Source organism: Dromiciops gliroides, chromosome 6, assembly GCF_019393635.1.
Source record: "Dromiciops gliroides isolate mDroGli1 chromosome 6, mDroGli1.pri, whole genome shotgun sequence".
Classification (NCBI taxonomy): domain Eukaryota; kingdom Metazoa; phylum Chordata; class Mammalia; order Microbiotheria; family Microbiotheriidae; genus Dromiciops; species Dromiciops gliroides.
The window spans coordinates 249,537,903-249,556,182 of record NC_057866.1 but is presented as its reverse complement, the minus strand read 5'-3'; the positions used below and the strand labels follow the sequence as shown (position 1 = coordinate 249,556,182).

General features: G+C 39.1%; 1 protein-coding gene across 2 annotated transcripts in view; it reads left to right on the top strand.

Moving 5' to 3' along the window:
- AFF1 (AF4/FMR2 family member 1) overlaps positions 1 to 18,280 on the top strand; it is a 146,991-nt gene that overhangs the window by 33,836 nt on the left and 94,875 nt on the right. The window contains exons 2-3 of one of the 2 annotated variants that reach the window (XM_043971590.1): positions 11,312 to 11,432; positions 12,201 to 13,121. The exons of the other annotated variant lie outside the window; for it this stretch is intronic. Of the exons in view, the coding sequence (XP_043827525.1) occupies positions 11,312 to 11,432; positions 12,201 to 13,121 (1,042 nt within the window). The remainder of the gene's footprint in view (positions 1 to 11,311; positions 11,433 to 12,200; positions 13,122 to 18,280) is intronic. 2 annotated transcript variants of the gene reach the window in all.

The window sequence follows — 18,280 nt, the reverse complement described above, 5'->3', positions numbered from 1 at the left end:
ATATTCATCTCTCTCTCTCTCTCTCTCTCTCTCTCTCTCTCTCTCTCTCTCTGTTTTGCAGGGTTTGCAGTGAGGGTTAAGTGACTTGCCCAGGGGGTCACACAGCTAGTGTGTCTGAGGTCAGATTTGAACTCGGGTCCTGCTGAATCCAGGGCTGGTACTTCATCCACTACACCACCTAGCTGCCCCCTGGAGTATATATTCTCAACAGTAGATTATATCAATTTTAACTCTTATGAATTTAAATACCTAATGCTAAAAAATAGCAATTATCTGGCTTGGAGTATCATGGGATTATCTTAAAAGTCCAATTTCATTTTGTGGCATTTCTTGTTGAAGGATATTTGTAAAGCAACTATATGGTTAATGTTTTTTGTCTTGTTTTCAAGACCAGTTAAATGGTTTTATAAAATTGGGGCTTTCTGTAATTCTTTAAAAGTTTTAAATTAGACAACTTCATGTGTCAAGCACTTTACCATCCGTGTTGTAAGCCCATCCAGGAAAGTAATTGAGAGAAAGCAGTTTTGTAACATCACTATTAATCCCTTTACTTAACATTAAAAAAAAGCTTTCTTGTTTTCACAAACATGCATTGAATATTTGCCTTCAGCTACAGTGAACACGGATAGTTCTGTTAAAATCTTTCTTTGATAAAATAGTTGACATAGCTTAATTTAATAATTACTCTTAGGATGAAGCAAACAGTGTAGTTTAAAGTTTATGGAAAAGGTTTTCTGGTCACCTTTCTCATCAGAGAAAATTTTCTACTTATAGGAAATATTAAATCAATATAATAAAATATATCATCATAACAGAAGTAGAAACTGAGGTCCTAGGGAGAGGCCTAAAACTCTCAAATTGTAATTTTCCTACTTAGCATAATGTCTCTGTCTAGAATGAAAACAAGTAATTTTGCATAAAATGACTGGAACCCAGGTCTCAATGGCTTTTACTCTCATTCATTTAGCCATGAATATGTGACATACATTTGCCTCACTTTTGAGAGAGCATAGTATAAACTGGAATGTTCTTTTTTTCCACATGAGGGTAGTGTAGTGCTCCTAAAATAGTAAGGAGAATCAACAGCTTATCCAAAATAAATAATGCTGTTGAAAGTTGATATTAAGTATTGATGCATTGCCACCTCTAATCCTTTACATAACATGGAAAGTAAGTTTAAGAAATGATGCTCTCTCCAGTGAATTCTGTTCTTGACTTAGAAACCATTCCTCACAGACCATAAAGGGCTTTGTAAATAGCCAATCAATCGATTAGTTGATAAATGGGTTGTAAGCTGGAGAGGGGGTGGACACTAGTTGCCAGGGAACATTAAAAGGCATTTATCAATACAGCCTGACTAATCTACTTCAGCTGTAGTGCCTGGAATTCAATCTGTATTGGATTCCAAAGTAATGACTTTTCTCTACGTTTACACATATGTTGAAAAGTGAAGGGAGAGGGAGAAATCTTGCTCTCCCCACACTGTGGTCTACAGCAAAGCTTCTTAAACTGTGGATTCTGATTCCATATGGGGTCTCGTAATTGCAGAAAATTTGTTTTATTTACCTATATACCTTGGGTCACATTAAAAATTTCTCGAGTGGAAAAAGTTTAAAAAGCCCTGGTTTATGGGGCAGCTAGGTGGGCTCAGTGGATAGAGCACCGGCCCTGGATTCAGGAGGACCTGAGTTCAAATCTGGCCTCAGACACTTAACACTTACTAGCTGTGTGACCCTGGGCAAGTCACTTAACCCCAATTGCACTGTGGTGTGGTTGTCTTTGTCACAGTAGAAACTGCTGTGCTAACCGGAGAACCTAGGAGAGGTGGTCACAGCAGGAGATAGTATATTGTTGCCTCTTTAAGGCCACACATGTTTGTTTGCAGCCCAACCTTGTGGGAGAATTGAGCATGAAGTGATTTGATATCTTATTAGAAATGAATTAGGAACCCTGATGTTACTCTTGGTTCTCGGTTTTCTAAGACCACAGTATAAAATAAATTTTTGAATTAAAAATGGCTGTAAAACAAGTTTGCATGACTTCACTGTTTAGCACTTTTGGTTTCTTTTTGGGATGTGTTTATATTAGTATTTTTGCTCATTTTCTTAAAATAGCTTATTGAGATATTCTTTTATACATCACCACAAATTTCCCCATGCGTTCCCTTTCCCAGAGCCATCCTATATAAAAGTGATATTTTTAAAGGAAATAAAAGGAGAGGAAAAATAAGCAAAAAATTGATCATTATATTTAAGTATGCTTGTTTCCCCATCCCCCTTCTCCCCTTCACTGAGTATCTTTGGTGATTTCCTAGGATTTTCTAAGTAAAACACTATGTGATCAGAGAATGGGGATGGTTTTATTTCCTCTTAACTTTTTTTTTTTTTTTTTGCACGGGGCAATGGGGGTTAAGTGACTTGCCCAGGGTCACACAGCTAGTGTCAAGTGTCTGAGGCAGGATTTGAACTTGGATCCTCCTGAATCCATGGCCGGTGCTTTATCCACTGTGCTACCTAGCTACCCCCTCTTTAATTTCTTTATCTTATCTTATTGTTAACATTTCTAGAATTCTGTGAAATAATTGTAGAGTGAGCATCCTTGGTTTAAATCTGTATTTATTAATATAGCTTCTAATGTATCCCCAGTAACTATGATTTATCCCTATTGTTGGTTTAGGTAGATACTTTTATCATGGTTTATTTTTTTATTTGTTTAAAAATATCTTATTTGTTTCATTTAGCAAAAATCTGCCTTCTCACCCTCCTGACTCTGACTCTAACCAATTCTGACCCCATGCCCAATTGAAAACAAAAGAAAAGCCAAAGACATTACAAACAAGTATAGTCAATCAAAATCAATTTTCCACATTGACCATGTCCAAAAAATGTGTCTGTATTCTTCAGTCCTTCACCTCTCTTTCAGGAAGTGGCTCATTTCATCATCAGTTCTCTGGGATTGGATTAGGTTATTGTGCTGATAAGCATTCAAAATTCTTTCAGAGTTGTTGGCCTTCTTCACCTTATTGTTGTCATTAGATAAATTGTTCTGGTTCTGTTGACTTCAATGTTCACACAAGTCTTCTCAAGTTTCTCTGAAACTCTCTCCTTCATTTCTTACAGCACAGTAGTATTACATTACATCTTTATGTGTTCTTTATTCTTTCCCCAGTTTATGGGTACTCCCTCACAGTCCCATTCTTTGCCACCTTAAAAAGGGCTAGAAGTATTTTTGTACATTCTTAGAATTGGCTTTGCTTAGGACCAATCCCTCCTTTAACTTAGCATCGCTCTAGTTGCTTCTCCTCTTTCTTATTTCCCTATTGAATGAAAAGTATTTCTATTCCCAACTCTGTGTGTGTATATGCTTCCTTTTTTGACCATTTCAGATAAAAGTGAGGGTCAATTATCAGCTACTCCCCCATGCTTTCAAGTAGCTCTTGAATGTTCTATTTCCTTAAAGGGTCCATTTTCCCCTGTTGCATTTTATTGAGGTTTTTTTTTTAATAAATTATTTTTGGCTTTAAGACCATATCGTATCCTTTGTGTTCTAAGTTCTTTGCTCTTATTAGTGGTAGCTGCTAGATCATGTGTGATTCTGACTGTGGCTTCTTAGTCCTTGAAGTCTTTCTTTCTGGCCGCTTGTACTCTTTTTCTTTGACTTGGGATAGCTGGATTTGGGTTATGACCCTTTTGCTGCTTGGGAATATTGATTATTGTGTCATTGCAAGATGTCAGAGACAGCTCAGGTTGGGGACCTGCAAGCTTTCATGGCTTCCAGAGTGGTCTGATCCAGGACAAAGTATGATTGCTGGCCCCCTGGTCTGAGCTTTTCAAGTTCCTGACCTGGGTTTGGGTCTGAGCAAGAGCATCCTGCTGTTGCACTCGGTCCCTATTCAGCCAGCTGATAAGCTCTGCTGCTTCAGAGCTACAGACGGTCAGGCTCCACTTTCATGTGGGATTCTTGCCTGGTCATTCCTCTGCAGGTTGAGCTAGATACTATAACTGAGACCTTGCCCTACTCTTAGAGTCTCAACCACCAAGTCACCCCTGCTTGCTTCTGAACTTCCTTTCTTTGGTTTTTTGTTTGTTTTTTTTGGTGAGGCAATTGGGATTAAGTGACTTGCCTAGGGTCACACAGCTAGTCAGTGTTAAGTGTCTGAGGCCAGATTTGAATTTAGGTCCTCTTGACTCCAGGGCAGGTGCTCTATCCACTGCGCCACCTAGCTGCCCCGCCTTTCTTTGTACTATACATGGGAACTCCCCTCCCTCTGTGACCGTTCACTTCTCAGTCTGCCCAGGATATGTGACCTAGGACTGGGTAATGAGTGACAAAACTTGGAGTTTGTACTTTGTGCCCCTTATGGGTGTGGTGGTTCCTTGGAATGGGTTTGGAACCTCCTTTTGCCTGGTACACAACCTCTCCCTGAGGACTGGAACGCTTGCAAAAGATGCTTCTCTCCTGGCCTTGTCACCTGTGTCAACAGACCTAGATCACTGTGCCAAGCTGGGCTGGAGAAATGACTTTCTGTGACATTTTCTAGATATTCCCATCAGGATTAGATCTAGTGCATTTTCTAGATCTGGTTAGAGGGGAGTTTGGCTCTGGTGTTTCTTATTACTCCACCATCTTTGTTCCCTTTTATATTTGCATTACATCAAAAGAAATTGCCTTTATCTGATACTTTGAGGTTTTTAAGCATAAATAACTGTGATACTCTGGCTTTTTCTCAGTCTATTGTGTTAATCCTATTGTGGTTTTGAATATCTTTATTTTTGATATGATTATGTTGCTTATTTTCCTGATATTTCCCTTGCATTCCTGGTATACATCCAATTTGGTCATAATGAATGATTTTTTTGGATATGTCACCATATAGTCTTTTGGGCAAATTTTGATTCGATATAAGCAGTTTGGGTTTGTTTCTCCCCTGCTTTATCTTTCCTTGAGCTAACTGTCAGATCTCTTTCTCAACAGTAGAATCTGGTAGGGTATTTGCTGAGAACTCAGTTTTTGAGAATAATTTGTGTGGTATTGGTACCAGTTGCTCTATTAAATTCCTCTGTGAATCCATTAGGACCAAGAGGGGTTGTTTTTTTTTTTTCCCTTGATAGTTTCTTACAGCTAATTTACTTTTTTTTAAATGATTTTTTTTTTGAGGCAATTGAGGTTAAGTGATTTGCCTAGGGTCACACAGCTAGTAAGTGTCAAAGTCTGAGGCTGGATTTGAACTCGGGTCCTCCCGAATCCAGAGCTGGTGCTTTATCCACTGGGTCACCTAGCTGCCCCAGCTAATTTACTTTTTCATTTTTGTAGGTGGTACTGCTCTGTACCTTATAATGTTGAGAAAATATTAGCATTGAAAGGGTGGAATTTTCTTTCATAGAAAGTTCAGGGTCAGTGGAAAAGATTTGCTCTTTCCCAAACACTATCCAGCCTGTTCTCTTCTCTTCTAACTCTCAACCCAAACTTGTTGTGCATCTGTATTGTCTAAGATAGACGCACTACTGGGTAAGCTTTAGAGAATGCATATTAAAATGTGAACAATAGACATTTCTTCATCTATGTAATTTTCCCTATGTGGATAATCAGGCAAAACTCTTTTGAGTGATAAGAGATCTTAGGAGGCTGTGCAGTGTCGTTGGACTTGATTCAGTCAGCAAAATTTGATCCCATCCACAAATAGGAATATTGGAAGACCACACATACACAGGGAATTTCTGTTGACCTGGAATCTCTGCTTGCTTGCCTCTGTCACAATGACGAATACCCTTGGCCAGCATACTTCTTTCTATTTTATTCCTCTCTTGATGTTTGTTATTTATTAAATAGACTATTTCAAAAGGTTATTTCTGGGGCAGCTAGGTGGCGCAGTGGATAGAGCACCGGCCCTGGAGTCAGGAGTACCCGAGTTCAAATCCGGCCTCAGACACTTAACACTTACTAGCTGTGTGACCTTAGGCAAGTCACTTGACCCCAACTGCCTCACTAAAAAAAAAAAAAAAAAAAAAAAAGGTTATTTCTATCCTTACATCTTTTTTTTTTTTTTTTTTTTTTAGTGATGCAGTTGGGGTTAAGTGACTTGCCCAAGGTCACACAGCTCGTAGGTGTCAAGTGTCTGGGGTTCGCATTTGAACTTGGGTACTCCTGACTCCAGGGCCGGTGCTCTATCTACTGCGCTACCTAGCTGCCCCTATCCTTACATCTTCTAATGAATCCTGAGTAATTTTAGTATATGGATGGGAGACACCTTGATGTAAAAAGAGTCTGAAAGCAATATTTTAATTCTATGGAATCCCTTTTTTGTTGTTGTTAGTTAATACACAATAAGTACAATGGGATCTAATATTCTCTATGTCTTTTAAATGTAAGGTGGTAAAGATGTGGGTCTTGATCTATATCACTTTGAAAGTTTTCTTGTTCCCTAATAATGCCCACATTGAGGATGTCCTCAAATCTTGTGTTGTTCAGTCATTTCAGTTCTGTCTGACTCCTTGTGATCCCATTTGGGGTTTTCTTGGCAGAGGTATTAGAGTGATTTTACCATTTTCTTCTCCAGCTCATTTTACAGATGAGAAAACTGAGGCAAGCAGGGTTAAGTGACTTGCCCAGGATCACACAGCTAGTACATGTCTGAGGTCACATTTGCACTCAGGAAGATTATGTTGGTAGCTACTAATGTTTATATTGGTCACAGTTTTGTGTATTTTTTCCCATACCATCAATATATTCCTCTCCTGATATCTCATAAATTGCTCCTTTCTTATTTCTTTAGTGCCATATCTTTTTTATTTTTTATTTTTTTTTGAGAGGCAATGGGGATTAAGTGACTTGCCCAGGGTCACACAGCTAGTAAGTGTTAAGTGTCTGAGGCCAGCTTTGAACTCAGGTCCTCCTGAATCCAGGGCCAATGCTTTATCCACTGCACCACTTAGCTGCCCCTTTAGTGCCATATCTATGTCCTTTGCTACAACTCCTGGACTGTGAAGTTAAATGCAAATGTGGTGGTTCTACTATCTTTTGCTGAAATGATTTGTGCAACTCTTCCATTCTTCTGTTGGCAGTGCTTCCAATTTTTGTCTTTGAATGCCCTTTCAGTAGGATAGTTTTACTTAGTTCGATATCTTTCCATACTGTCTTTGAGCCAGTTTGACTTTACAGTGTTTGTCTTCTCATTATGAGCTGATATTTCTCATAAATATCCATCATTCTTTTTGGTGAGGCAATTGGGGTTAAGTGATTTGCCCAGGGTCACACAGCTAGTAAGTGTTAAGTGTCTGAGGCCGGATTTGAACTCAGGTCCTCCTGAATCCATAGTCGGTGCTTTATCCACTGTGTCACCTAGCTGCCCCCAATAAGATTATTTTCTAACATGGTGATGCTTTTGGAAAGCATTTCTCTCCATTTTGCTAGAAGTTAAATACTTGTTGACTTAGGTGCTCTGAGTTCTTTTGGTCTCCTTATTGTAGCAATTCATTTTCATTGATTTTAATTCTTGAAGAAATTATAGTCAACATTTACAAATTTCCAACAATTTGACCCAATAACTGTATGCTCTTTTTTCGTTGTACATTCAATGTATAAATTACATTGTGTGTCCCTCTCTGCCCCTTTTTTTTTTTAAACTAATGAGAATTGGTGCAGCTAGGTGGCACAGTGGATAAAGCACGGTTCCTGGATTCAGGAGGACCTGAGTTCAAATCAGGCCTCAGACACTTGATACTTACTAGCTCTGTGGCCCTGGGCAAGTCACTTAACCCCAATTGCCTCACCAAAAAGCAAATAAACAAAAAAGCCAAAACAAAACAAATAAACTGAGAATTAATTTATCTCTGATAAGTTGATAGTGTGCTGATAGTTGATTCTGAGATAACTCGTATCAATCATGTCTTTTCCTGTGTTTAAATACCCATTCCATTTATCAGTGAAAGTGACATAAAAGACAAGACTGTATTGTAAGAACCTTGGGACCTTTCCTTCTGACTTACAGAAGAAACCTTCTGTATTTATCGTCTACCCTAGAGGTATCACATGTGGGCAGAAATTGGGAAATAACGTAATAAATAAAAATACAATAAAACGTAGATGCCATTATATTTTAAAAGTGAGTCAGTGTTTTGGACCTGCCTCGGCCCTTGTGCTTGAAGATGGGAGTATTTTACTTTTCTAAATGTATCTCCAAAACTCAACACAGTGTATCAGCATATATGGTGTAGCATAAAAATGCTGTAAAAACATTGTTTGTGTTGTTGTTGTTTTTCTGCTTAGCTTCTATGTAATCATAGAACTTTCTCACTTCTTTGTCCTGATTCATACTTAACTGTGTTTCTCCCATACTCGCCTTTGCGTCGAAGTAAGCAAATATCAAGAGTTTATACTGATTTGATTTTTTGGAGAATTTTAACAAGCTCTTCATAGAATTTCTCTACCAACTGCTACCCAAAGGGTAGGTAGCTGGCCAGCCTGGGTGAAGCAGCCCAGCTTCATGAGAGAAAGACATCACCATGACTACCTTGATCACCATCTGCACTCAGACCTTGATGGACACAGCCCAGGATCCTCAATCCAAGAACCTTGGGAATAACAGTACTCCCTGAAACCACCAGAGCCTCCTCCAGCCCAGTTCTTAAGAGTTATCATTAAAGGTGAGAAATCATTGTGGAGAAGGGGCCTGTTTTCCTCATCACCACCAACTACTGAAGCTATCGTTCTGGGAAGCAGCCTCTGTAGAGATGCATTCAGGGCTACAGCCACATCTTCTGAAGATCCAAAAAAGTGCTTGCCACCAAAGCCCTTGGTACTATCAAATAGTTCAACATGTTGTCTCTGGAAATGCTGAAGAATAGGCATCATCGTCTGCTTTGGTGCTGTACCCTAAGGATGATGGGACCTTTATATCTGACTTTCAGCTGAAACCTTCTGTGTGTTATTTCCCTCCTTAGAATGTGAGTTCTGTGAGAACAGGGACTATCTTACTGATTTGTATCCCTACAGCTTACCATAGTGCAAAATAAATTCATTCAATCATTTCCCCCCCCCCCCCCCTGAACTAATGTCGGTACATTAACTGTATTTTTATGGTGGGGTTATTTTATTTATTTTTTCAAATAATTATTTGTGCTTCAGGATGTGGTGAACAAACATCTATAAAATACTGTTTCTAGTAACTTTTGGGCGTATGACAAAAGCAACTCCATCAGCTCCTTTCTTTGCCTCTTCAAAGAGTACCTTCCATTTACTTACAACTTTCTTCTTCTGGTCAGTGCCTGCAAGGTGCTAGGCACTGTATTAAGGTCTAGTTTCTTTTTTATACCCAGAAGGTCAACATTGATGTGATTAAGCTACTCCAGCAGGATGTCCGTTACATTTAAGATACCAATAGTCATAATGACATTTCTTGGTGTTCTGAAAAAATTTGTGTACCTTACTACCCCCTTGCCCATTTTCTACTATTAAGTTTCTATCACTGCATAAATGTGACTTAGGTCTGTGTCATTTAAAATTTTTCTTTATTAGATGTGTTACCATCTGCATGGCACCCCGCCCCCCGCGGCCCCCCCCCCCATACCTTACCATGTGGCCTGGCTACTAAATGCTATATGTTCCTGTAATTAGCCAGGTTGGACCTCAGAAAACAGACCCAATTAGTTAACAAGACCACTCTCAAAGTCTTTATAATGTAGTACAACCTGCACAGTAAGATGAGGAATAGATTGTCACCAACCAATCCCAATTAACAGAAGATTTCTTTTCTTTTTCTTTTTCTTTTTCTTTTTTGGTGAGGCAGTTGGAGTTAAGCGATTTGCCCAGGATCACACAGCTAGTGTTAAGTGCCTGAGGCCAGATTTGAACTCAGGCCCTCGGTGGAACAGAAGGAGATTTCAATCATTTAAATATGTTCCCATATTCTGTTCATCTAGAAATCTCAATGAATTTCCCCCCCCCCCTTATGTTATTACTGGTTAAGGAGCCACAGTATTTGAATAAATTTTAACTTTTTTTTTTTTTTGAAACAAGTATAGAATCATATAGTATTCTATGCCCCTTTAGTTAAATTCAGGGGGGAAAAACCCACAACTCGATACAGATTTGTAATTGTAAATTGTAAAAACAGCAACTATTTCGCATAGTCACTCATTTTCTTAGCTAGAACATTGAAGGTTCTTGTGTGGTAGAGTGACATTGTCAGAACTATGTTTTAGGAAGATCTCTTTGACAATAGTGTCAAGAGGAATTGTAGAGGGGACAGATGAGACATATGAGGCAAGGAGAAAAAGAAGACTGTCAAAATAGTCCAGTCCATAGCTGATAAGGACTGTAACATAGATTACTTATTATGTGGTTGGAAAAGAGACATGGAGAAAGAAATGACAAAGTTTGGCAACTGCCATGCTCCATGAAATGAGGGAAAATGAGGAACCCAGAGTAATATCAGGGTTGCAAACCTGAGCCACTAGAAGGATGGTAGCAAACTTGATAGTTTGAAAAAAATCATTTTCTTAGGCTACTTCTTCAGTTCTAGTACCACCTACATTGCTCCCAGGTAATGTACATTGAATCCCATTTTAACTGCATTGGTTCTAGTGTCAATTTCTTTTCACTTTTGTATTTACCTTTAAGGGAAAAATTCACATGGGTTTAGGAAAATATACTTCTGCCTGCCTGTGTGATCTTTGCAAAATTGCATAATCTCTTTGGGATTAAGTTTCTCCAGCTGTTAAAATGAGTTGAGCTAGATGGTTTATTGTTGTAAAACTTGACAATAGAAGAATTCAGTCTCAAAGTTTCCATTTCTTTCTGTCTTTGAGCTTTAATGCCATATCCCAAATTTCATAGATTAACACTATAAAGAAAAGCCATTAAACTTATTTCATTCCCATCTACTGCTCAGCAGATAATGCAGTTTTGAGACAACTCTCGAGTGTGTAGGTTTTAAACCTACTCAGAAGTGAACCCAAGGGGGCAACTGGGTGGTACAGTGGATAATGCACCGGCCCTGGATTCTGGAAGACTTGAGTTCAAATCTGGCCTCAGACACTTGACACTTACTAGCTGTGTGACCTTGGGCAAGTCACTTAACCCTCATTGCCCCACCAAAAAACAAAATAGTGAACCCAGAATTTTCTTTCTCATATATTGTTCCTTGTGATAGATAGAATTTCATCCAGTAGTTCATCTACTTGTTTTGGCCTTCAAAAATTATCAAGCTTTAGGAGGAGAGTGTTCGATTTTGTATCTGTATCTCTACTCTGGTTTTAAACACTTAGGCACTGATGTAATTTCCCTTCTGTGTTCCTTTGTGGTATGTGAGCAGCTTGTATAATGAAGATAGAAACTTACTTCGAATTAGAGAGAAGGAGAGACGCAACCAGGAGGTTCACCAAGAGAAAAAGTCCTTCACTGTGAAAACACCTCTCTTTGGAGAACCCTACAAGGTACTTACCATGTACAAGAGTATAAATGCTCATCAAGCCATGTGGTAAAAAGAGTTTAGTATAATGCAGATTGTGCAATGCTCAATTGTTGAATTGGAAAAAAATAAACTAAAGTCATTCTAATGTCATGTAGATTTAACGTAAAGAATTAGGAAAAACATGCATACCACACGACTGGTTACAGAAGTCATAGAGCTGGGAGCAGTCATTCCCTGATGTCTTTGGCCTGGAAGTTCATATAGTTTCCCTTTACTTTTATTTTTTCCCTTTAATTTTTACTTCCCTACCCAGAGAGACATTCCTTGTAAGAAGTAATAAAAAGAAATATGGGGATGGCGGGGAGACAGTTCAGCAAAAATAACCAACAGATCAATCAGGCTTGATAGGATAGGCCATGTGTAGGGTCCCCCATCTCTACAAAGAAGTAATGGAAGTGTTTGTCTCTTCGGGGGCAAGCCTGGTCATTATAATCACAGTTTTTTGGTTGATCTCTTAGTATTGTGTCTATTGTTTACTTCTGATTACTTCACTTAGGAACTAGTTTCTCCATGCATTTCTGAATTCTTTAAATCCATTATTTCTAAGAGAACAAAACATTTCCATTCCATTCATGTGCCCTAGTTACTTTAGCCATGCCCCAATCAATGTATAGCCCCCTTTTCTTCCAGTTCTTTGCTATCATAAAAAGTGCTGTTAGGAATATTTAGTGAGATTTCTGGGTCAAGGAGTTTTTAATTATGATGCTTTTCCATTTAATTTTTTTTTCAGACTAGCAAAGGAGATGAGTTGTCCAGTAGGATTCAGAATACATTGGGTAATTATGAAGAAGTCAAGGAGCTGATCAGTACAAAAAACCAGAATCTTTTTGGTATCCCTGAAGAAAGTAGCATCCCTTTAACCCCTCAAGGAAAAGCTAGGTATTTATTCTATCCCATGAAGACCAGTAGTATCACTCCCCTGCCATTCTTCAGTAGCGTCCACCACCAAGTTATTAATACTCCTGCCTCTGGTCCTATTTACAATCCTTCTCACTTTGCAAAAACAACACAGTCAAGAATGGAACCATCCTTGATCTTAAACGTCAAAAGTGATGGCATGTCTGCTATTCAGCACCAAGGAAAATACTGCAGTGGTCAGGAACGTCATCATAGGATTCAGAACAAGAAGGATGAGCACCGGCCTGAAGGAACCCCTTGTATTGAGCCTTCAGACTCAGTCCTAGACATAGAAGGTTCTCTCTTGTCACCCGCTTTGTCTTCCTCACTTGCACCATTGGCATCTCGACATTCCAACCAACCAACTGGGCCCAGGATGCTGGGAAGCAGCAAGAGTGGCAATAAGGGCTGTCCTCAAGCTAAATCTCCCACGCACCTAACACCAGAGTCTAAAGAGGAAGAGACACTGACATACAATTTGCCTCTAGTCACCAGCTTAGGGATACCAACTTCCCAGCCACCTCCTCCAACGTTTCCCCCTGCCTCCCTGACCCCCAAAACCACAGCAATGCAGCAGAAGCCTACAGCCTATGTTCGGCCCATGGATGGTCAGGACCAGGTGCCAAGGGAGTCACCTGAACTAAAACCACCGCCTGAAGATTACCATGGACATTCCTATGAGAAAACACCAGATTTTAAAGTAACTGCCAAAGCCAAACTATCTAAGTTGAAAATGCCTCCAGAGTCCACTGAGGTAAGTAGAATTCCCTGGGTCCTGTGTGCTTTGTGGACAGAGGGGACTGTTCAAAGCATGGGCCAATGGGGTTGTATCTCATATGCTATCACAGCAGTTATTAGGGTAGGGAACACAGGCTTGAGCTGAATCACTGATAAATAGAAAATAATTTTGCAGATTGGTTTTGAGCTTGGGAGCTTGGTTTGAAGGGTGCAGGAGGGTGGTATATGTGAGGTCTGGGACATAAAAAAGGAAGAACAATAAGACAAGAGCTTTTGAGAGGAAAGACTTTAGAGGGGTTTTCAATATTTGGTTTTTGAAATTTGGAATAAATGCAAATTATAGAAATAGAATCATGGTATCATGACAGGTCATTTAGTCTAGTTCTTTGATTTTTCAGATGGGGAAACTGAGGCCAAGAGAGGTTAAGAGGTTAAGTTCAACTTCACACAGCTTAGTCAGTTACAGAGGAGCATTTTGAATCCAACACACTATCCAGTGTCTTATGTTATTTCTTTTCAGTTGCCATTTCTTTTTTTAATCATAAAAGTATTATTTTCCAGTTACATGTAGAGATAGTTTTCAACATTTGTTTTCGTAAAACAAAGCAATCTGATATAGGTTATATATGAACAACCACATTAAACATATTTCTGCATTAGTCATGTTGTGAAAGGAGAATCAGAACAGAAGGGGAAAACCTCAAAAAAAAAAAAAAACAACCAAAAAGTAAAAACTGTATGGTTCAATCTGCATCCAGATTCCACAGTTCTTTTTTTTGGATATGGAGAACATTTTCTATCATGAGTTCTTTGGAATTATCTTGGATTATTGCACTTCTGAGTCTAAGCTAAATGTATCACTGTTGATCATCACACAATGTTGCTGTTACTGTGTACAATGTTCTCCTGGGTTCTGCTCACTTCACTCAGCATCAGTCCACTTAAGTCTTTCCAAGTTTTTCTGAAATCTGCCTGCTCATCATCTCTTACAGCAAAATAGTATTCCATTACATTCATATGCCACATCAGTTACCATTTCTGTTATATCTTATCTGGCAGAAAAGATCTGTCAGTTGGGAGTTTGTCTCATTTGGAAATTAGTCATAAATATAGGGCACAGTTTGATTCAATTGTGGGTCAAAAGACAACCTGTAGAACTAAAGAAAATTATTTTGTTCCTTTTGTTGTGTTGTGAAATAACTATTTTTGGGGGAAGAGAATAAGTTATTTTATTCTGCTACTTTCATGGTTCTTTTATTTCCCACCTCATGTTACACTCTCCAGAATTGGAGGGAATTTCTTTTTTTTTTTTTTTTTTGCTTGCTAGAAATCTCTCACCAGTTTTATTCTGTTTTCAATGACACCTTCCCATAAACGTTTTCTCTATTGAATATAATGTATTTCTACAGTATACTCTAATAACTCTGTGTGTGTGTGTGTGTGTGTGTGTGTGTGTGTGTGTGTGTTCTACCTTGCTTTGTATGATTCATATGGCACTGAGGTTTGTGTGATGCCCACTCTTTCCTCTTTGTGTAGTCTTGATCTTTTGTGAGGGAGTAAGCTTCTTCTGTTTCCTCTTCCTTTCATTTTTAGTATATTCCATTTTTTCTCTCCTTTTTGTTTGTTTTTGTTTTTGTGGGGCAATGGGGGTTAAGTGACTTGCCCAGGGTCACAAAGCTAGTAAGTGTTAAGTGTCTGAGGCTGGATTTGAACTCAGGCACTCCTGAATCCAGGGCCAGCGCTTTAACCACTGCGCCATCTAGCTGCTCCTCCTTTTTGTTTTCTTAATACCATCAAAATGAAACAAAACACTCCCGATCCTCCTCTGTCTTGTTTAGCTGCATCTGCAACCATTGAAGATATTAGGGATATGTTGAAGGTCGGCTCTGTTCTCACCTCTCCATCTGAATGTTTGCACTTTCTCATCTTGTGGTCTCTTTCAAAAGCCTGATGTGCATATTTTTCTTGCCTTCTTTGGACCCTCCTATATTTACAGTAAGTCAGTCAGTAAGAATTTATTAAGGCCTTTGGTGTGGTAGGCACTAAGCTGAGTCCTGGAGTATAAAGAAAGATAAGTCTCTTTTTCCAAGGTCTAATGGGGGAGAAAACATGCACACAACTATATACAGACAAGCTATATAGGTTCATGTAAGATAAATTGGAACTGATCATCTGAGAAAATGCATTGCACTGGTGGGAAGGGCTTCTTGAAAAAGAACTGGATTTTAGCTAGGACTTGAAGGAATCCAGGGAAGCCAAGAGATAGACATAAGGAGAGAAATCGCGTTCCAGGCATGGGTGATAGCCAGAGGAAATAGCTGGAGTCAAGAGATGAAATGACTTGTTGGAAGAATTGGAAAGAGGCCAATTTTACTGGATCAAAGAGTAAGTGGGAGGTGGGAGTAGTCAAATGTAAAAAGACTGGAAAGGTAGGAAGGAACCAAGTTGTGTGATCAGAGAGGGGATCAAGATTTCTTGAAAGTCAGATCTGTGCTTTAGGAAGATGTGTGTGTGTGCGCGTGTGTGCGCTTCCCCATTAATATTTTTTAAAAATTTAATATTCTGGGGGCAGCTAGGTGGTGCAGTGGATAAAGCGCCAGCCCTGGATTCAGGAGGACCTGGTTCAAACCCAGCTTCAGACACTTGACACTAGCTGTGTGACTCTGGGCAAGTCACTTAACCCTCATTGCCCCACCCCTCCAAAATTTAACATTCTATTTTCCCCCAATTACATGTAAAAGCACTTTTATTTATTTATTTATTTATTCTTTTATTCATTCATTCATTCATTCATTCATTCATTTATTTATTTTAGTGAGGCAGTTGGGGTTAAGTGACTTGCCCAGGGTCACACAGCTAGTAAGTGTTAAGTGTCTGAGGCCAGATTTGAACTCAGGTACTCCTGACTCCAGGGCCGGTGCTCTATCCACGGTGCCATCTAGCTGCCCGTAAAAGCAATTTTAACATCCATTTAAAGTTCCAAATTCTAGGAAGATTATTTTAATAGCCGAGTGGAAGATGGACTGTGAGAACTCTCACATGTCCTCAACTCTGCTCCCTCCTCTATGCCTGGATGCTGTTGACCAGGGCCTGCACACAATGGCTGACTCACCTTTGCAGTCTGCAAGAATTCCTAGGTTTTTAGCTCCTCCTGGTAGCTTGACTTAGATTTTAACCATAACACCTTCTCCATGCATTGGATCCTGAATTGGATCTGCCCCTTGGTGTGATCCTTGCAAACCCCAACCAGATGTTATTGATTGCACTGGGATCAGGCTTCCTGCAAGAACCCAGGTGCTGCCCTGACCCTTCTTTTCTTTTACTGTGACTTTGGGTTCTAGTGAGCTTTCTGAATTCTAGGAGGCTCAGGGGATAGTCCGTCTCTGTCTCCCGTTGTATGAGAGCAAAGAACAAACAAATGTAAAAGGGCAGAAATAGAAAAATATATCCTTTATTGACCAAAACACAGTAAAAATAGTCATCAGTTCCAGGAGCACATGCAAACAACAGAGACCTAAATTGGAAAAAGAAGGAAATCCTAAATGAGTTGGCCAAAGAATAAATAGTAGAAATAAGTTTTGCAAAAAAATTGTTAATTAAATCACCTACACTTCTCAGTATATCTGTCCCTTCTTCCCCTTCCCATAGGGGTGTTTCTTTTAGACAAAAAATTTTTAAAAATGAGGGGGGGAGAACAGTTCAACAAAACTAAATAGCTTATTTTAAAAGTCTGACATTACATATTTCACATGCATAGTTACTCAGAACTCCAGTGAAGAGAAAAGGGAGGTATTTTCTTTTTTTGGAACTGAGCTTGGTCATTATAATTTCACAACTTTAGTGTGTGTGTGTGTGTGTGTGTGTGTGTAAATAAATAAAAATTTACCAGACCTTTATTTTTTTGTCCAATTACATGTGAAGATAGTTTTCAACATTCTCTTTTGTAAGATTTTGAATTCCAAATTCCCCCCCACCCAATCCCCCAGGCCAGCTAGCAATATGATATAGGTTTAGTAATTTTTTGAAAATACATTTTTGCTAATAATTTTTCTAATCTTAATAGTATTTTTCCCAGCTACATGTAAATGTAGTTTTCAACATTTGCTTTCTTTCTTTCTTTTTTTTTTTTTGGTGAAGCAATTGGGGTTAAGTGACTTGCCCAGGGTCACACAGCTAGTAAGTGTCACGTGTCTGAGGCTAGATTTGAACTCAGGTCCTCCTGACTCCAAGGCCAGTGCTCTATCCATTGCGCCACTTAGCTGCCCCAATATTTGTTTTTATAAGATTTTGAGTTCCAAATTTTTCTCCTTTCTTCCCTTCCCTCCTCCCTCTCCAAGACAGCAGTCAATCTGATATAAGTCATGTACGTACAATTATGTTAAGTACAATATTGTTTATATTACCTGAACTTCACCCCTTGTACCTTATAACAAGGATTCCATTTATTTAATTTATTCATATTTTCTGGAATTTATTTACCATCTATCTTTTATTTCTTTTGGTGGGAGGGAAGAGAGAAAAGCTCAGCAAAATAGATAAGTTTTAACTGTGGACTTTTGTCTCTACAAAAGACCATTGAGATTGGGATGATGTTGCTCATATCTATTCTTTGGGAACCAACATGTTCTTGATAATTTCATACTGCAGGCATCTAGGTGGTGCAGTAGATAGAGCACCAGACCTGGAGTCAGGAAGACTCCTTTTCCTGAGTTTAAATCCAGCCCCAGATACTTAGTAGTTGTTTGACCCTTGTTTGGCTCAGTTTCCTCAGCCGTAAAATGAACTGGAGAAGGAAATGGCAAACCCCTCTTGTATCTTTGCCAAGAAAAGCCCAGATGGAGTCACAAAGAGTCAGAAATGACTCATCAACAACAAGAACAACATGTGCCGGGCATTATGCTAAATGCTTAAAAAAATATTATCTTCTTTGATCCTTACAACTCTGGGACTTAGGTACTATCAATAGGGGCAGTTAGGTGATGCAGTGAATGGAGCGCCAGCCCTGCAGTCAGAAGGACCTAAGTTCAAATGTGGACTCTTAGACACTTACTAGCTGTGCAACCTGGAGAAGTCACTGAACCCTGATAGCCTCCCCCCAAAATAATTTCATGCTACTCAGTTTTGATTGTTTTAGGTGGTATTTGCCTTTTACATTGTTTGTCATGTATATTGGGT